This window comes from Lepisma saccharinum, chromosome 5 (genome assembly GCF_977018435.1).
Source record: "Lepisma saccharinum chromosome 5, izLepSacc3.1, whole genome shotgun sequence".
In the NCBI taxonomy this organism is placed as follows: Eukaryota; Metazoa; Arthropoda; class Insecta; order Zygentoma; family Lepismatidae; genus Lepisma; species Lepisma saccharinum.
In genome coordinates, this window is record NC_139233.1 from 51,199,978 (window position 1) to 51,221,677 (window position 21,700).

Consider the following 21,700-nt stretch of genomic DNA (forward strand, 5'->3'; position numbering starts at 1 on the left):
GGATTTCCAATACTTTATCACACACACTGCCTATACCTAGGGCTAGATTTATGCCGAGGGGTACACAAATATGGGACAGCAAAATTGCTGCATCATAATAATATCCAATTGCTGTCATACACTTATTTTTATTTCAGTTTCATCCAGCAATTTGGACTAAGGGTGAAATTGAAACTGCCAATGAAAAAATATAGCAAGTGTTTGATATTTTTGCAAAACAAATACTTTGAATAAAAATGGAAAATATCTGAATTTCTTAGCAATAGAAAAGAAGGCATCTGTGCAATGGGTTTATTCAGAATCATCTATCTGGGGCGAGGGTAAAAATTTAAAGCCAAAATGACCATAAGTTGGACCTTTTTAAAATATTCGGGGGGGGGGGGGGTGTTAGGGGAATGTGTGGATAATTCACCGATCTGCATTTTCCTAGAGATAAAGTATATTAAATGTGTGAACAAAGCTCAAATTGGAAAGAGACAGAAAAATTATCTGATGAGTGAAAATTTCGATAAGACAAGGTATTAAATAAGTAAGTATTATGGGAAGTGGATAAGTGGTTACCAGGCATAATTGAGTGTGCCAGTACAAAAATTAGTAGAAAAATAGAAAAATGCACGAATTCTAACAATGATGAAAAATTTGTCAAAAAATTATGCATTTATATCTGATGGTAATTATACACAGTGGAAGATGCACTTAATTAATGGGTACAAAAACAATTACGGGAGAGGCAGCATTTTTTACATCTACCTAGAAGCACACACATTTTAAGGTATTTTGAAATATACACCTTCCCCTCCAGTCTATAAAGGAAGCTTTCACTTTGCTTAATCAACAGATCAGGATGACAGAATATAGAAAAAAACAAAAGAAACATGAGACTGACACCCAAGTGACACATGCATACTGTCACATTGCTCCAGGTTATATTTATATTAGGGCTGAGTCTATAACCATTTTGACCCAATATCGGTACTCTTACCGATGACCATACTTGGAATTGAATCAATTTAAAGTATTTAAAAATATTTACAAATTTTAAAATATAGTTTTAACTGTAACTATACTACATCATCTACTCAAGTTTTGCTTTAAAATATTCATCATTTCATGAAAGATAAATTATCTTATGACAAAATTAATTTCTTCACGAAATGTTGTTGCCAAAATAATAAAAATTAAGCATCTTGCATAATACCCAGCTTTCCCAACTCTTGCCAGTATCGGTGATAAATTTGAATTTATTTCTGATGTGTTTTGCTAGGCCAGTGGTGGGTTGGAATTTTTTTATGGCATGGGTTAAGTGCTGTTAAATTATTTCGTTTAGGAATCTGATAGATTTGATTTGATTTGAATTTAAAATTTTGGGTGCGTCAGTACTAAGTCTATTTTGCACCCGTCACATTATACGGGGTCCAGCCCCTTATCGTTACACATAACAACTCTAACGTTACATAACTAAAATAATAAAATAATAAAATCTTCTGACTTTCGTTAAAAGCTGAGGCTGTAAAGGAGCACTCAGCACAAATAAGGACAAAACACAGGAAAACACTGGCCATGGGGCCAGTCGCCAGAGCCTCGATAGTCTCCAGTCCAGAGTGTACTATGTGGAAGTGAGGTTGACAGGAATCTGATAGATCTACCAATGTAATGCACCTTACACCACTGACACACTGAATCATACATGCCCCAGTTATCCCGCAAATCAGGCTAGTATCATTTGTCCTTGCTAAGTCTGCCAACTATTTTGGAATTGGGTTTGTGTGCTATGGTAATATTGAAGGATCAGATGGCTTAGGCAAGGCAGTTGGAGATGCAGGGATGAGAGTGGAAAGCAATCCACTTCTTTTTATCTGAGGCGTCTAGCATGAAGTGGTTAGGATTTCAGATTTGTGCCTCTGCCTAACTACATCATGATAATAGTCTGGCCTTTCAATATTACACACAAACCAAATTCCAAAATAGCCAGCAGACTTAGCAAGCACAAAAGACCCACTGGATGACCTGGGGGTATACAATGCCATAACATACTGTTAGCCAATAAAGTCCTGTACATATTAAAGCTTATTTCTACTTAGACTGACGCAAGAGGAGAAACATTAATCCATTTAGGTAATAGTCAAGTGAAAAATATTTTTTTTATAACTTAGAAAGTAAAAAATATGCTGAATGTGATCAGATAATAGTTCCTCTATCATGTAGATTGGAGATTGGATTGATTGATTTGGTGTTTTAAGTCCACTTTATACACAGAAATGCTAATCGGGACTGGAGCTACAGTTTAAAATGGGATCCGAACCAGTATGTGCCTCCACTGGGTATCGAACCCGGGACCCCTTGATTACAAGGCGACAACACCATCACTGCAGCATCAAGGAAGCCCCTCTATCTATGATCTAATATGCATACATATGACTATACCTGAATTTAATCAGTTCTTCATAACATGAATTCCTATACATTTCAGGAATATGACACCATTACCAAAATAAAATATGCACAAATCATGAAAATCATGGCCTTAACTATCAGGAGGATGTAGCCGCAAAATAATTTCATTTTGTCTGGTGAGTGTTCACTATTCCATCACTTTTTATGTTAGCTCTTCTGGCTCTCTTTCTCCTCAAATATACACACACATCACAAGTAAAGGTATGTATTGATGTACTGCAATTCTTATAAAAATTACTCCACAGAATGGTCCTGTTCAATAAAACAATGATGGTTATGAGACAGTTTTATTCAAATTGGTAAATCCGATGCCAACACACGTCATCATGATTTTATTCAGTCCAAGATTCAATTCTTCCTCCTCTTCCGTCTTCTGTTCAGGTTCTAACTTGAATGTCACATCAAAGAAATCTCGAAGGTGCCGCAGAAAATGAATTCTGTAATGAAATACAAATAAATGTACGAGGGAAAATAAATCTGTAACCAATATATCTTATGTAGGTACAGTATTCTGTGAGATATGCTAATCTCTTAGTGCATGTGAAACATAACAATTTATAATAAAACTTTAATTATAAATTACATATATAAATTGGACATGGGACCTATTTTTCATGTTATACTTTGACATGTGGATAGGACAAAGATGCCACAATTTTGTTTGAAGTCAACTTTATGCTCATGTTGGGTTAATCTTGGACTGGAGCTAGAGTTTACCACTGGGATCCGAACCACTGTGCAATGTGTGTGTGTCGGAAATCAAACACAATTTAAATTTGGTCCACTTAGGAAATACCCAAGGCAAAAATATGCTGAATATGATAACAATGTGACATCACCTGCATTGGGGATAAGGTTAAGGAAAAGGATGTGTTAAACAACCAGTCAAGGGTTAGTCATGAGATTATTCAACATTAAAATTTACACACGCAAGAAAATTTACTGAATTGAATGACATTCAACTTTACGGATGAGTCCAAATGGAACGATGAAGCTGACTTTCATACTGTTCATGTTGCCATAATTACTGCAATAATTCATTTCCTCTGCAGAAAGGATCAAAATTAGAAACAAAATTGAAACTCAAAATAGATTTTACGAGAATAAAAAAGTTATTGGTTGTTTTGTAACAAACACCTAAAGTCAGATTATGCTTGGCAATGTGGCTGCAATGCAGGCGAAGGACCTTGATTTTTCGATGTTATTTTTCTTCAAAATTGGTGGTATTTTTCTAACTTTTCAGCGTTATTTTTCCCAAAATTTGCATTTTTATTTTAGTACACTTTTCTGTCAAATATATATGAAATTATACCTTCATTGTTATCTTAATTGTAGGTCACATGCCCTCTGCCTGTTGGAGACAGTTTCATACACTTGAAATGAATTTAGAGGAAGTTTTTTCCATTAATTCCATGTGAAGAATACCGATGTTAAGGCTTCTGTGACCCGATCACTGTAAAAATCACATCACTTTGCTCATTGATGCAAAATGTTCCAATACATATTGAAAAGTCATGGGAAGCATCCATTTTCTTGTGATTTCATTTAGCTGTTGAAATTATTCCATGTACCACGCACCACATCATAGCGCCCTTTCCCCCCCCCAAAAAAAAAGGAAAAAAAAGAGGAAAATGTACACATTATACATGTGTAAATATGGCACATTTTATGATTAAACCCAAAACACAAGAATGTTGGATTTACACAATACTTTTTAGTTTTTTAAGCACATGATGTGTTGAAATGAGCAAAATAGGGCACACTTTGCATTATATACCAAATTTGCATTATTTTGAGATCTCAAATGGATGGAAAAATGCATCCAGAACATGTCACCATACGTCATCACACTTTTTCCCCCAGCAATTAACATTTTTCAGTGTTATCACATACACAAAAAATCAAGGCCCATACCCATACAGCATTTACTTCACATTTGAGATGGCCACTGCCACAAAGATGACTGGCAAACAGCTTCCAATGTCAGTCAGGGAGGGGTGATAAAAACCCACGGCCCTAATTGTGAATTTGCATCCGAGTATCAGTTACATGTAAATTTCACATTATTGAATAAACAACTTACGTATATGGAGAAAGGGGTCCAACTTTGTACTTCGAAACATCCTTCTGACCAAGTGTCATGAAAAGGGAAGCCAAATACTGAGAACTGGAATCCACACAGCCACCACGAGCGATCTCCTCCAGCAGTCTAAATGCTGCCTTCTTTCCAATATCTTCAGGCACCTCAGGGGATTCTGACTGTCCTGCAGGTTTGGAGATCGCCTCTGCGGTGTAGAACACATCCTTTGTTGTTTCAGCAACCAAGGTGATTCCAAATCCTGCACAGCAAGAGAGAATTGCAATTAGATGTCCTGTAATAATAACTTCATCATTCTCCGTGAAACTAATGGGTTGTACATGTATCAAAACTCCTATGGTTAGATTTCATTCAGGGTGTCTACAATTTTCTAAAAACAAAATTCCCTAACTTTTCCAGATTTTCAGACAAAGTCATTACACCAATTCATGTATTTAAACATGTATGTAAGGTCACTACATTTTAGCTAAATGCTAGACTTAGAATACAACAAAAACATGTTTCTAGAATATTCACATGATAAAATTAATAACAAGAAAAGTAACTGAACAGAAATTAACAGTTGGATAGGGGCATGAGGAATGAGCTTTCCATATTACTTGCCACGTATTGACTAATGGTAAACAAAGAATTATTTTTTTATAAAACATCACAATTAGAGCACGAATAATAAATACATAATTATAGTAAAATTTAGTATATACAGTGGAATGTCAATTTTACGTTCTTCAGGGGACCAAGCTGAAAAACTTAAAATACTGGAAAATGTGAATTCGGGGGAATTTTATACTATTTTGCTATGTTGGGACCATCAAGATTGAATGTATAATGCGTGAAAATGTAAAATCAGGGTTCCACTGTATATGTATTAATCCTAATATCAAACACAAACCTAAAATTGCAACAAGAAAATGGTAAACATCAATAGCCACTTAATGTGGTAGATTTCTACTTGAAAATAGTTCAAAACATGACCAATTTTTCTAGATGAAATTTTTACTACTGGCAATCCTCACTATACAAAACTGAAGTATAAGCCCCATTCAGCGAGCCAGACAACTGCAAGATACAGGGGATGGACAAAAATATGGAAACACTTGGTATAAAACAGGTAGCCATTTCAAACACGATTTGCGTCTGAATGGTAGGTGGCGCTGTGGTCATGGGCACTTCCTGCGAGGTATACACCCTGGCCAACCTGACAGATGGGCCAGTTACAGTTCAGCGACCGGTCCGTGCAGGTTATCGTGAATCATGTCTGAGCTGACAGAGTTTCAAAGAGGACAAATTGTGGGTGAGCGTATGGTGGGAGCTTCCGTGACGAAAGTAGCGTAAATGTTTGGTGTATGAAGAGGCACAGTCTCGAAGATCATGACTGCCTATGAGACTTCCGGAAAAACCACATCAGCGAAGCACCAGCGTGGACACAAGAGTGTGTTGCGTGACAGAGAAAGACGCACATTGGGTAGGATTGTGACCAAGCAGAAGATCACCATGGCTCCAAAAGTCACTGCTGAGCTGAATACAGTGCTTACAAACCCTGTTAGCATCAAAGCAGTCAGAAGAGAACTCCACAAGCAGGGTATTCATGGCAGATCTGCAATTCTCAAACCACTCATGACTGTTGACCATGCTGCTAGACTGAGACAGTGGTGCAACGCCCATAAAAACTGGACAATGGAGCAGTGGAAGACTGTAATCTGGTCAGATGAGTCTGTATTTCTTTTCTTTCCATATTCTTTAATTTGTTTGTTTCTCTCTTTTTTTTTTACCCTTCGGTCATTCCATTCCAAACCATCCAATGGTGGTTGCATGACCATTTTAGAAAAAAATAATTTTTAGTACATAGGTTTGTACATGTTTCTAGATATCAAGACCAATGTTCAAAAAAAATTATTGTCTTTAGTTCTCCTGGGGCAGCCATTTTTCCAACATGGCACATGGCTTTTTTTGCTCATGTAGCAGTATATAGAAACCTTAATATCTCAAAAACCATTAAAGCTAGAGATCTGAAACAAAATTCATTTTGTAGCTAATGAAGTATACTTCCTATGATATTCAGGTGTGTTTTGCTTGAAATTGCATCGTAAGTACGAAAATTATGGTGGAAAATGGGGTAACCATAGTTAAAAAATTGGATTTTTAAGACCGATCTTTTTAATGAAGGGGTTTAGTGTAAGGTTTGACACCTACCTGCAGGGTGTCTGTAAATAAAATATCAGTGCTTAGAAATGCACCCCTTTTTTACAGCATGGGCTCAAACATGGCCGATCATTGAATTTTGACAGTTTTCGGGGTTAAATATCTAAGATGGGTCCCCTTTAAAAATTCTGAAATTTGGCACATAGGAAGCCCTTCATGACCCTAACTCTCAGTAAAAATCTCACTCAACTTTTAGATTCAACTCGTTTTGGTCAATATGAGGTAACGCAGGTCACCTAATTTCTGACGTTGCAAAGTAAGTTTAAACTACATTCCATACTTAGAATAATGGAAGTCTTTTTTTTTTTCTTTTTTTTTTAATTTGGGTTAAATAAAGCCTCAGAAAATATAGTAACATAAGGTTTTAATACTGACTTACCATAAATTGAAATTACAAGGTATGACAATTGAAAATCTGTAAAATTTAATTGCAAAAGGTTTGATTTATTAGGTACCCATGACCAGTTGGTGTTATCAGCTCCAGTTTCCTATTCATTCTCTTTGTTAAATCAGGCAGGATTCTTTGTTCTTTCACTAAGTTCCTAAGTAAATTATCAGAAACCTTCAGTTCATCACATATTTTTTCTTGACCAAGTGATAGCAATCAAACTGATGATTCTGACCTTTTCAACATTAACTTTTGATCATTTACATTTTTCTTCTTATAATTTCAATTATATGATTGTACTGGCCACGCAAAGGATTGTCACACTTGCTTTCCTTTTCTTCAGTTTTAATACTTAGTGAAAAGCAACTGTCCAGTTTCCTTTGCACTCCTTGTAGGATGTGAATAGTTTTTTGAGCAAGATCACTTCATTGTTTTTCTGCAACCAGCCTCCTCAGTTTTGAAGCAGGAGATGCATAAAAAACAGAACAGACTTCACGCATTTCCTTTAGTTTTCCTTGCCTTGGCACAAAGACATGATTTCAATTCTGGCATTTAAGCGAGTCACTTTCTCCACATATGCAACTTTTACTCCAACATATCAGGCATATTGATTTAACTGGTATAAGGCTTTCTTGACACTTTTTTTTTACCTTACCTTACTTAACCTTTTCTTTAAGTGGTACTTCTGAAGATCACAACATACTTTACCATATAAATATTTAATGGTATTTGCATATTGTCTCTAAGCCATACACCTGTAGTCTTGACCTAAGAAGTGTTATCATTTTCACTGACTTTGTTAAGATTAGTTAGGTCTTTGGGAACCTTACTAAAAGGGTATTTATGACAGTCCTCTCCAGTTAAAAATATTACAGAACACTCCATTTCCTGCCACAGATAACAAACATTCACAAGTCACTACTACTCTCGGCACATTAGGCAAAGGAAGAATGACAGCAGAGATTGTACATGCACAGATCAATTCCAGGCTTGCCTCACATCCTATCAAAACATGTCTCTGAATCTTCTGCTGTGCATGACTCATCTATTTCAACGAATGTCTTTTCTGGGAAAAAAAAAGTGGAAAATAAAGGAAACAAAAGATAATATATTCTACCCGCTTTGACCCTCTAAAATAAATAGCCTACTTTCAGTGGAGTGCCCAAGGAGGGGTTTGTGGGGGTCATAACCCAATACCTTTGGCCTAGTATTCCATAAACAATTACGTCAAAGGCAGGACCATGTGGCAAAAACAGGGCTGTATACTAAAAAAATATATGTAACAAACCCCCTCCCTTTTGAAATTCCTGGCATGCCACTGCCTATCTTAAGCTGCATGTACTGCTGCATTGATAAAAATATCGGGGAAGCTCAGTTTTGGAGCTGACAATACCAACTGGTCGTGGGTACCTAATAAATCAAACATTTTGCAATGAAATTTCGCAGATTTTCAATTGTCATACCTTGTAATTTCAATTTATGGTACATTACTATATTTTCTCTGCCTTTATTTAACCCAAATTTAAAAAGAAAAAGAAAAGACTTCATTATTCTAAGTATGGAATGTAGTTTAACCTTACTTTGCAACGTCAGAAATTAGGTGACATACATTACCTCATATTGACCAAAATGAGTTGAATCTAAAAGTTGAGTGAGATTTTTACTGAGAGTTAGGTTCATGAAGGGCTTCCTATGTGCCAAATTTCAGAATTTTTAAAGGGGACCCACCTGAGGTATTTAACCCCGAAAACTGTCAAAATTCAATGAACGGCCATGTTTGAGCCCATGCTGTAAAAAAGGAGTGCATTTCTAAGTACTGATATTTTATTTACAGACACCCTGCAGGTAGGTCTATAGATAAAAAAAACAAGCCTTAGACTAAACCCCTTCATTAAAAAAATCAGGCTTAAAAATCCAATTTTTTAAACTATTGTTACCCCATTTTCCACCATAATTTTCGTACTTACAATGCAATTTCAAGCAAAACATACCTGAACATAATAGGAAGTATACTTCATTAGCTACAAAATGAATTTTGTTTCAGGTCTCTAGCTTTAATGGTTTGAGATATTAAGGTTTCTGTATACTGCTACATGAGCAAAAAGAAAAAAAAAGGGACATGCGACATGTTGGAAAAATGGCTGCCCCAGGAGAACTAAAGACAATAATTTTTTTTGAACATTGGTTTTGATATCTAGAAAAATGTACAAACCTATGTACTAAAAATGAAATTTTTCTAAAATGGTCATGCAACCAAATATTTTAAAATTGGTTGATTTGACATGGAATGACTCCACTCCCTTTCCTTCTGCTTTTTCTCTTCTTCAATTTGGCAACATTGCTTTCCTACTCCAATTTGTTTGCTTCTACTTCAAGAGCAAACTGCCCGCTTTTGTGTTTCTTTTAACAAAGACCACCGCTCCCTTTGTTAACTGCTGGGGATATAATGAACGTGCAGACTTTAACTTCGACCTGCAATTCAGCCTGCACTTGGGATAATGAGGTAAGTTACCTTTCGAGGTTTAATTTCAGCCTTATTTCTTTGGTACCTAAATGTGCCAGTGTGAAAAATAGTATTGGGGGCAGGTGGCTCCAGCCAGTTTCTAACATACCTTAGCGGCAGGAGGCGGTAGGTTAATTACCCCAGGGGCGGAGCCCGGAATCGGTGGGAAATTTGAACACAGCAACCACCTCGCAACTTCGAATGGCTACATCTCAACTTCAAATGGCTGTACAGTCGTAAATACTGGTTTCCGCACTCCAAAATTTTATTATTCACAATTAGCAGCATATAATCTTCATAAAAAAAAAAATCACTTGCGAAATCGAGGGTGTAAGATTTTGACACTGGCCCCATATTTGCTCTGTTACAGCTATTTAGCAATGTATATAAGAATATACTTATCTAGTGATTAACATTACCATTTTTTGAATGTTGATACCACATATCAAGAATGACATCATATTATACATTGAACAATTTTTGATGCCTATGCAAATGTACACAATTTTAATAAAATTAATTATAAATTCGAATGTATCTTATCTTCCTTGTCTGAAAGAACACATATGACTGAATATATTTGTTTTTCATATTATCAGTCAAAAATAACTGTTATAAATATGAATTCAAAATATTGCACAATTTAATAATTTTGTCATGATACACACATTGGCTTTTTTAAACATCATATTTAATAAAATTAGTTTTAAATAGTAATTTCAGACACTTAATTGCATTATATGAATAAATTTTGAGCAATCATATGACCAAAATTATTATAACTATTGCACAAATATGGAAGCCTAACCATTTTCAAATGTTATTATGAGAATGTATTGATTTTATTGTCATAAGTGAATGAAGTTCTCCCAGGAGAAACATGTAGAAACAATAATGCTGTTACACATTTTCAAACATGTCAGTTTTGCCATATATCAGTTACATATTCATGATGTGGTGAGAGTATTAGTATAGTAAAGTTCTGTATTTCGATGTCACTCTCTTTGTTGTCATAATTTCAAAGAACCTCTGGCTTCATTAACATTGTCATTCTCAGATGACAATATCTTTGTTAATGAAAGTAGAAGTCCTTCAAAATTAATCAGACAACAAAAAAACTTGTTTTTAAATATTTATATTTTTGTACTGGTACCCGAAACTATAATGCTATTAATTCTACAGGATTCTTGATCTAAAATGATTACAAATCTCAAAGTACCTGGAGATTTTCCAGACTTTTCTTTTCTGTAATGGTCCGTATAAATATAAATATCTGGGATGAACTGCAGGAGGACCCCCTTGGCAGATTCAACTAGTCTGTTGCTAATAACAGGGGAGACACGCACAGCATAAGCCACTCCTCTGATTCGTTTAACCTTCCCAGGATCTGTGAACTAGAACAGAAATAAATTAGAATTGAATTAAATTAAATTTTGAACAGGTTAGTACTAACTATGATGCACAATGAATTGAAACCTGCCTGACCCTTGTCAAGTGGTGTAGCACTCGTCAAAATAATAACCAGTGAGTAATGGTTCAATTTTTAACATCAGAATGCTTGCAATCAGTTACAATCCTTTGCAAAATGCATGTTTAAAGAACATACTGTGAATATTAATGCTCAGCTCCACATGCATTCCTCCATTAAGCTGCATGAAGTCACAAAGAATAAGCACCTCAAAGCAGTTTCCTCTGGAGTGATTCTTCTTCGTAAGAACTCATCCAGATGTAGCCATACCTGTTTAGGATACATTAGCAACAAGGTGAACATTTCTGCACCATTCAGTTTACAACCCAGATTTGTTCATATTCTTAAAGAAAGTTCTAAGCTGATAGTGTCTGTGGGCTAATTACATAATCGGATACCTGACTGAATTTCCATGAAAGTTTCTTCTGAAGAAACCTACTACATTCCTATATCCTTAAACATCATTATTTACATGGCTACCATATTCTTTATAAGTAAGTGTATAAATAAACTCAAATCATCCTATCATGTCTTCTATTTTATAATAAAAAAATAAAATAAAAATAATAAAACTCAAAAACAACATGCCAAAATCACATCTAACTACAGAGGCGCACACATATATTTCAAAAAGGCCTCCCTGATGGTGTAGTGGCAACATCGTCCATTGTAATCAAGAGGATACCCGATGGAGGCACATTGCACAGTGGTTTGGATCCTACTTTAGCCTATTTGAGCATAAAGTGGACTTAAAACAACAATACAAAAAATGTATGTCATAAATTCATTATGTTCAGAATCCTCACACCATTAAGTATTCAACATAGTCATCACCAATATTAAAAGCAACACAGAACTTGGAAGAAATAACAATTTCCACTCACGTTCCCTGTTCCACGTACACCTATCTTACCACTACCAAAAACTCCATCATATCCTCTTGTTACCAGTTACGGCAACTGGTCCTGCATGGCCTTTACAATATGGCAGGAAAATGGTGGGAAGTGGACAATGACAGGTATTGTGGTAACAAGCCTCCTCTCAGTTGAGGTTCATTGTATTTGTATAATTGTACATTATCTAATACATCAATTTCTCTTTCCTTCATATCAATACAGTAAAAATACCTAGTAATAACCCGTGGCGCAACATGCTCTGTGAGGGCCAGGGCCAACCTACTGACTGCCGGCCTCACTCCCGCCTTCCGAGGTGGGCAATTATCCAACCAGTTACTGGGTGACGTGTGGTCAGCATGATGAACCCCCAGTCATTGTTGCAGGTTTCCATGACCATGTTACTCTACTCATTTGTAGCTCCCCAATTTCCTCACGATAGTGGGTGGCCGGCCACCAGTCCCATACACAGGCCGAAATCTCAGGAGAAAAGTTGTTACGCTTTCCCCAGGAGACTCGAACCTGTGTGCATTCCGTAGCAGTAGCTCAAAGCATGGTGCCTTAGACCACATGGCCACAGTGTGGGACTAAATATACCTAGTAATACAGAAAAAAAATAATAACTAGCAAGCCTTCACTTTTCACTGAGAAAAATAATTTTTCAATTAGGCTTCCACTGCTACCACCTAGTGCAAATAGCTAGGTGTTTATTTTGCATAAAACTATTGGATAGGATTATCAGTTTATGAATGTTATCTCTGCAGTTTTCAGGATATTGATAATTGACAATAATGGGTGCACATAACAAAACAGCTACTGATTAAGATCCCAAAACCAGGATGACATCTCAACAATGTGGAGGCTTCAATTATGTCACCTTGCAATCAAAGGCTCCATGCTTCAATTCCCAGCAGGGGCACAGTGCAGTGGTTCAGACTGCACCCTGAACACCACTAGGCCCACTCCCAATTACATTATCACAGTATAAAAATGGACTTAAAACTATTGAAAAAAACAACAACATATACAACTAATTATTGTCAGTTATTGCAACTCATATAGCAAAAAAGGGAAGGGTGGGGAAAATACAAGAAATAGAAAAATAAAGGTCTCATACACACTTTTAACTAATATATATATTTTAAAAAAACTGACGGATATTACTCTGCAGGAATTTTGGTACCTACTAATTTTTAATATGATTCTTTCCTCAAGTTACAGTTGAACCGTAAATTACTTCTGTTTTATATAACTCTGAGGGAAGAAAAAAATAGGGGTTTTGACTTATTTTTCTCAATTTATATCTCTTTTAGGCCTATTGTAATGATCAAATAGAACCAAGATTAAATTAAATTAATGATGTGACAGTCACAAAGAACAATCATGCCAGGACCAATTTTCAGTAGTGAAAATGTGATCTGGTCACTCAGAATGTACGAAGGCAGCTGGGACATGATTGTCACAAACAGCATATGTAATATTGCATGTAAAAGAAGGTATTGTAGAAAGGCAATAGTTCATGTTTTATTACGGGTACATGGGTTGTAAATTTAAAAGTAGCGACAGTGTTGGGAAGGCATGATAACACCGCTCATGTGCTACCAGCTAGTGAGTGGTGTTACGTGGAGTGGTCTGTGCAGTGAGTGGTGTGTGTGTGTACATGGTTAAGTGAACAGTGTGTTGTGTACCACCCCAAAGCATGTTTATAAAGGTAGAAATGTGATTGTGGATCAAAAGCCAGGTGGTCTGTGGCAAAAATGCAAGAGAATATCATCAAAACTTACATGAAACATGTAGCAGCATTGCCATACCGTTACTTGACAGTTGCACAATGGTGACAAAATGGGGAACCCAGCACGATGCAATTTTCCTCACGTTTTTTTTTTTTTTTTTTTTTTTTTTCAAGACACATCCTGACTTCCCACAAAACACACTTATCTGTCATGCAATCGTCAGATAATTTTCAATCACCATGTACATCTAATTTTTCAAATACGTATTGCTGAAACAAGCCAGAGGAAACCTAAAAATTATGAATTTGTATAAATAAAACGTGTACAAACCTATGATGGGCCTGTGATTTAGTGCACCAGTCTTGTAGTAAATCACAGGCTAATCACAGGTCTGCTCCCCATGATTAGCAAAAATAAATTTGTTCACTTGATGATGAGACAAGACATCCTCTCTCAACACTTTTGTATTAAGTAAAAGTAGAACATACCATGATTGTGCTGTACAAGCCCCTACTACAACAGTTATAGCTGGGAAATAGCAGAAGACACGGACACAGACGTCCAGTTAACAACAGCGCACCTAGCGGCAGCCGGAGAACTACAAACAAAAGATGCACATCAAGCAACAGTACAGCAAGTTCCAACGAGGATGCTGGCAGTGGCCACTGAAATTAATAGAATGAAGAAGGAACAACAGTTTCGCGGATAAAGTGAGTACTAGTTTCTCCATATTTATGATGAGAAAGATATGAAAACTAACCTGTACTGGCTTCAACTGCTTCCGAACTGGACATCGGAAGATTACCTCCCCTCCACCTCCAGGTGCCATGCCTCTCTTGGTTATTTTGAGTTCAAGGCCATCATCAACAATCAGAAATTTCTTCAGCACAGGAATAGCACCACCCTTTACGGCATCGACTGATGGTTCTCTCTGAAATGTTATGAAATTATTAGCATACTTTAGTTTTTAAACCCTTTCAGCATGGAGAATGTACTGTATATTTACCTACTTCCCTATTGTGGACAATTTGCAGATAATGTAAATATATGTTCTTGGTTCTTGAGTGCTAATGGAAACATGTATGTGTTTCTATGTAATTCATTCCTTGTTTTGCTTCAAATTCTTAACTTACTCACTTGATAGCAGAACAAGTGATATTTATTTGTTTCTTCTCTACTTGAACATGTGGTGTGTGTGTGTGCTGTGCATTTGATTATTTGACACAATGGTCGAGATAAGTGTTAATTTTTGCTATTTCTGCTTGTATAGATATTGTATTTTAGGTTTTGCAACATTCATCGAATTGTAACTCAGAATGAATACATTTCTTGCCTTATTGGCATCAATACCTTTACCGAATATTTGGGAAAATGAAGAGAAAACTCAATATATTTTTTTTTGAATATTTTGGAAAAGCAACACTGATGCTTTAAGAAAATTACATACGATTTTTGCAAGTGTTAAAAATGGTATGTATGAATGATAGAGCAATGAAATTTCAGAGAATTGAAGAAAAACTCATAAATTTTATTTTCCACACACTAATACACCTCCACATGTGCCCCATTGGTAGCACGAACAAATTCTTGCCATGTTCTCTCCAACATGTCACCTGTTACTGTTGCAATCGTATCACGTATGCAGGTTCATAACTCTGGGATGTTATTTACTGGAAGTGAGGATTCATGTTGATACACTGCAGCATTTCCATACCAAATTCTTTGAGATGTGGCTTATCATCTGGCTTCAATTGTTGCACAATCTGCACTTTATACGGATACAACTTAAGCCGCTTGTGCAGAACTCGATGCATTGTTGTTGGAGGCACATGGAATTGCCTAGATGCATGACAGATGGATTTACTCGGGCTTCTCTGAAACCCCTTTCGAATTCTTCCACCTTTTCCTCTGACACACGACGGCGAGCTCCACCAGATTGTTTTCGGACAGTGCTGGTTGTTCGAAACTTACTAAACCACAGCCTAATTCATTTAGCATCAGGTGCAACTCCTCCGTACACTCGTCTGGAATTTCGTTGAGTTGCAATCACAGATTTTGTCTCGGCATACCACACCACTGCATGCGTGCGTTGTTGAACGGTCGCCATTTTTATTTATGCGACCGTGGTGCTGCGTAGTGGTAGTGAGCAAACGGACAACTTCAAGTCATGAAAACAAAACTTGAAGATCTGGCCTTTCATATGGCGTTACAGTTATTACACAATTCATCGTACTTCGTTCACAGTAATTAATTGAAAGTAGGGAGATTTGAAAAGAACACACTGTATTTTTAATATACAGGAGGTGTGATACTTTAAAAAACTTCAGAGTTGGGCAGTGCATAACACACATATAAAATATAAAGAAAATTGTAAGGAGAATAATTATTTTGAGTAAAGCTCCACCCTGAGCATGACACTGCCATAAAGGCAGGGAGGGGAGGGGGGGGGGTTGGGTACTACAACTTCAAAATTTCAACCATAGTGAAGATGATGTGATGAGCACAACACTCCTGTTTCTTTTACTCCCAAAGATTGCTCTGCTACCTATTGATGAGAGGCTGGCTGAGCTCCAGAGTCCCTTGCACAGTGATATTTGTGGAAAAAGTTATACCTCAGGGATTCTTTTTCAGACCAAGTCATTAGGGCAATTCATGAACTGACTAATGGTTAACAAAGAATTCTTCTCTTATAAAAGTCGTAATAATTATATCATAAATAATATACAATTATAGTAAAATTTAGTAATACATGTATTACTCCTAATATCTAACCACAACACAATCCAATCCACCCAAACAACCCAAAAATTGCAACGAAAAAATGACAAATTCCAATAACCATTTACTGTTAATAGATTTGTACATGAAAATAGTTGAAAACATGACCCCTTTTACCTGGAGTATTTAATACACAATTTCTACTGTAACTGCTGGAAATAATCAGTATATCAAACTGTAGTATAATTTATCCGCAACAAATTTAAAATGTCTTCCCTGTCCTGTTTCCCTTTGTTCAAAACCTGCATTTAGTGCATTACTACAAAAAAATGTTGATTTTTCCAGAAAAACAGTAAATTTCCATGACTTCTCCAGGATTTTCAGACAGTTATGTAATAGTTCATACCTCATCATTAGTGACTCCCTTCAAAGTTGCAAATATTGGTTTCTTGCAAAAAGGGCCCAGAGCAATTAGAGCCTCTAAGTAATAGCTTATGTTCCGAAGTTTGCAACATTCATGGGTTATGGTGCCACCATGAAGTAGTCCTGGTTGGTAAAAGAGGGATGTTCCAGTCTCACTGATTTCTATTCTGGTACCATTTGTGACTTTGTCAAGTAACCTAATTAGGTTAATCTCAAACTCTGAAATGAAAATAAAATTTTACAATGCAAGAATCACTATTAAAATTTTAAAAACACAAATTACAAACAGTACATTAATCTTATTAATACTTTGGTGAATTCTGTGCATAGTTTTATGGCTTGTGATACAACCGTGTATGTTCCCTAAGGGCCAGAAGAACTGTGAAGTGCTTCACATTTATACGTAACATATTTTTGTAAAGTTGTGCCTGGTGGAAATAGACAGTAGTACAATATTTCATAAATATTAGTATGTTACTATTAGAGTTGGAACTAGTCAAAAAAGCTTTTTTCAGCTTTTTATACTAAAGTGTTTCAAATCAATACAAATACATTACTTGACTGATGTTTCTTGTTTCACAGCTTTTATTTATATTTCTACTGTAAAAAAGACACTCATATATAAATTGAAAATACAACTTTTGACATGGATTTCATAACTAGACTCAAGCAGTAGTTTCAAAAAATGCAGGCTATTTTGAACTGATGCCCCCCCCCCCCCTTTCCAGTGTTAACTTCATATTTCAGTAGACTTATTACACATATCTATGTAGTATATAAACACTCGCATAACTAGAGTAGTTTTGTATATATTTTGTAAATAGAATCTAATAGTATGATATAAGTTTCATAGTTTGAATGTGACACATGAACATACACTTGAAGCAAAAAAGATGAAGAGATAAAAATAAAATAGTGCTGCATCTTTTAACACACATCACATGTACCCTTAATGATCCAGTTTTGTCTTTAACTATATCTAAAATTGATTTGATTTTTGATTTTAATTCACGTTTTGAGCCTCTTGGCTAATTTGCGAAGATGGGGATGATTGATGAAATGAATTGATGAATGGACATCACAAACAACCATGCCGAGCGGGATTCGAACCCGGGACCCTTGGCATCGCAGCGCGATGTGCTAACCACTCAGCCACAGGGTCCGGCATATCTAAAATTGAACTTGAGAAGCACAATGACAAGAGTGAGATTGAGTGCAATAGTGTTGTCAAGCATCGAAAGCAATCAGGATCGAAAACTCGACTTGACCAAACTAGCACAAAAATTCGCTTCCATCAAAAAATGCAGAGGACTGGTAATGGGCATTTAATATCGTACTTTTTGTAGTAACAGTGTATTTCCATACAAAATTATAATTTACGATTTATTTTCTAGTTTGTCTCTTGTCTTAATCTTTCCTACCAGTTTTCACATTGATTGAAATTACATTATTTTTATATTTATATATTATTAATGTAGGCGTGAGTTTATACTTGAGAGAGGAAGCCTTTTTAAAAAACGAGTAGGGGTGAAAAATAAAATTATTTTTTTACACATAACATGTATAACTTGCACGTATAACATGTGTTTTACAAATATGCAACATGGAGCAATGTAAAATAAGAAAATACGTGTGCAATATGCTAACACTAATTGCATATTCAAAGCTCTTCTGTAATAATATATTATTTAAATACATTACATAATCAATTCATCAACCTCATAATAAACAGCAAAAATTATACAAATTGTCTCTCAAATGTGTATGCTCCTTTCCCTCAAAACATTTGTTCATACATTTAAGACAAAATCAATTACCGGAAGTCTTATTTCCCACTCTGATAATATACAATGCATTACAGAAAACAATCATGTATTGCGAGCAAAGTGTGCAAGAAAATATATTCAATTTCTTGCAAACTGAAAACAATGTTGATTTATTATGGCACAAATAATTTAACGGGTGCCATGGCAGTCTCTCTTTTACAACTTTTTACATTTAGATCGGTCGACTCCCAGGCCCTAGCTACGGCACTGAACTTGATAAGACTAAGAAAATTTTACAAAATGTACTTTTATTTGCATAAAATTTGAAATCGAGGGGGGCGATTGCCCACTTTGGGCCCCCTGTAGGTGCCCTTGTCCATCAATGTTTGCCCCCCTTGCCCCCTAGAATTGACATCCGAACAAAGGTTTGGTGCCCCCTCCCCCCTGTGGTTCTGCCACTTTATAACATGGTTTTGAGTTCCCTTTTTCAGCCCACATTCCTTTTTTTTAAATACTTTTTCCTTTCTGGTCCCTTCATTGACTAGTTTTTCAGCCTACATTCTCTTTTAAAACATCTTCCTTGGTTTTGTGCTGTTCAAATACAGCCATGGCTGTTCTTAACCCTCATCCTAGCAGACAGCTATGTGGCAGCAAGAGAAGGCATCCACGATGTGCCTGAATATTCGAGTGGCACATTTCCTGACATGTAAATTAAAAAAATGTTTAATAAAAATAAAGTATATTGAGATTTGACAAACACCAATACATTTGTATTACCAAATTTTATATTTATATACATGTTGTTAAGGGGATGAAGGACAATTTCGCACCAGTTGTGCATTTATTTCAATATCGTCCGAATCGGTAATCCCCCCAAATCGTATCATTCGTGCCCTCAAACCATATCGTAATTCCCACAAAGTATTAAATTAAGACATCATGTCTACCGAAAGTAACTTTTTCTTAGCTTTACTGAACACTCCTTGATCTGCCCCTCCTACCTAAACAGGGGTGTCCATCACTCAGGACTGCCCCTAAAATCGTTCATCATAATCCCCCCAAAATAATTTGGATGAATACGTAATAATTGAGGTCTATTTGAATGAAATACCATTTAAACTGCCCTAATTTTTTAATTGTTCGATTTTCGGAAAAAAAGAACTTAAATTAAATTATGTAAATGTGCTTATAAAAAGTGTGGCTCGGGTACCCTTTTCTACACCCTCAATTTTTCGCACATTTCAAATATTCTCGTTACAAAAATTAGTTCTTCATAATAAACGATGTTTCTAAATAGCGCGGAAAGTAATTTTTTAGATCTACGTGCTACGAAACTTACGTTTTTTATGAAATTAAAATTCCTTGCGTAACGTCAAAAAGGTTTTTCACAACTTTATGATGGCGAATGATGCATTCATGTCACAGGCTTCCTACCTCCCCCTTTAAATTTTGCCATTGCTTTTGCTACATGAACTGATTAAACGTTGGAGGGGACAGTCTCAACCTCTAGGTCTTAGATTATGGCGGGTATTTTAGTTAGAGGGGTTGAGCATTAAATTGAGGGGGTATCCAATTCTTGTATATTATTATTGTTTTAGGCTGTTGCGGAAATTCTGGTGTGGAGACTGAGATTTTTTTTTCTTTGGGTACGTAACATTCACTCTTCAATATCAACAGTAAGTCTAAAATGGGCATGGAAATTTTGGTGGTAGGATCTCATGCTGCGTACGTTTGATGACGTAAGCCCCTGTCAGTGTTTCCAACTCCTTTTTTTTTTTCACTATGCTTGCCTAACGGAACCAAACCTAACCTAACCTTAGTGGAAATGGTTCATGCGACTATACGTGAATGGTTCGTGGGGCTATCCATCAGTTACTGTGCATAATGGTTTGTGGGGCTATCAGTCAGCTACCCGTGCATAATGTACAATTTCCACCGGTGACGAACACGATAGTAGGTATTTTTCAGTGAAGAGGGTTGGAAACACTGCATAACTACAACATGAGTCAAGATTTGGCCGCCATATTGTGTGTTAAGGAAGCGAAGAAAGGAATAAAAAAAATCATTCTGTATGTGAGAAATTGTGTTTGTTTTCGTGTAAAAAGCATAATGGCACCTTGAACTATGTTCGGCAATACACAATTGGTAAGTGGCACCTTGAACTATGTTCCGCAATACACAATTGGTAAGTACGAACCATGCGAAACACAAAATATCCGATTTTAACGTGTTTCCGATATATGGAACTGTTATCGGTAACAGTTTCATACATCGGAGACACATTTCTTCAATTGAGAAACTCGTTTCCGTAAGTAGTTTCTTGTGTAAAATTGAAGAAATGTGTCTCCGATGCATGAAACTGTTACAGAAACAAATTATGAATGTTACAAATGTATGTTATACCTTTCAAACCTGGATCTTCCTCAGTAGATCGGATATTACATATTCGCACAGTCTTTCCGCTTAACGTTGACAAGATCAACCGCAGTCGAAGTAGGCGACTTCCTTTATAGGTTTCTGTCATTATATATCTTTAACTCAATTAGACACAAATTTTCAATTTCACAGTTTCTGTTTCACTAATGGTCTTTAATTAAGTACCACGTGACTATTATACATAGAGCGCCTGTGGTAATGAGGGTCTCCCTTATCGCACAACAATAGGACAACGTTGCGTTCTGACGTCAGACAAAGCATGAGAACGTTGTTAGATTAGGTCTATTAGGTTTGGTTCTATTAGCATAAATACACTGAAAATTAATTATTTATGCTAAGAGAACTAACCATGTCTATTCCAACATAACAACTTATGCATTTAACAATAAATATTTCCCCGGTGACGTCAGAACGCAAGGTTGTCTTAGTGTTGTGCGATAAGGAAGACCCTGAAATCGAGCTCAGCTTCTGTGATCGTGATCGCAAATAGTCCCTCACAGAAATTACCCCAGAAGAAAATTATAACATTATTCTTAGGACACGTAACAAAATTTTGATTGTTCTGTAAACAGTGTTGTTATTTTATTGAACTGAATCAAAGGAAATATTTATATTTTG

The 21,700-nt window shown here is 36.1% G+C and overlaps 1 protein-coding gene across 1 annotated transcript; it reads right to left on the reverse strand.

Moving 5' to 3' along the window:
- Positions 1-601: 601 nt before the first annotated feature.
- Positions 602-21,302, reverse strand: Rtc1 (RNA terminal phosphate cyclase 1). Its single transcript, XM_083122536.1, has 6 exons — positions 21,050-21,302; positions 16,864-17,099; positions 14,500-14,670; positions 10,865-11,039; positions 4,538-4,793; positions 602-2,891 (listed from the first exon to the last, which is right to left on the reverse strand). Exons 1-6 carry the CDS (start codon positions 21,168-21,170, stop codon positions 2,729-2,731), a joined length of 1,122 nt encoding a protein of 373 aa, XP_082978662.1. The 5' UTR covers positions 21,171-21,302; the 3' UTR covers positions 602-2,728.
- Between the last annotated feature and the right edge of the window lie 398 nt (positions 21,303-21,700).

Bases quoted from the DNA above. Each gene is read 5' to 3' on its own strand.
- Rtc1 (XM_083122536.1), bottom strand. From the start codon at position 21,170: ATGACAGAAACCTATAAAGGAAGTCGCCTACTTCGACTGCGGTTGATC. The intron at 14,671-16,863 runs GTATGAACTATT...ATAACATTTCAG, and splicing joins AGGGAGTCACTAATGATGAG to AGAGAACCATCAGTCGATGC. The intron at 4,794-10,864 runs GTACTTTGAGAT...CTTGCTGTGCAG, and splicing joins AAAGTCTGGAAAATCTCCAG to GATTTGGAATCACCTTGGTT.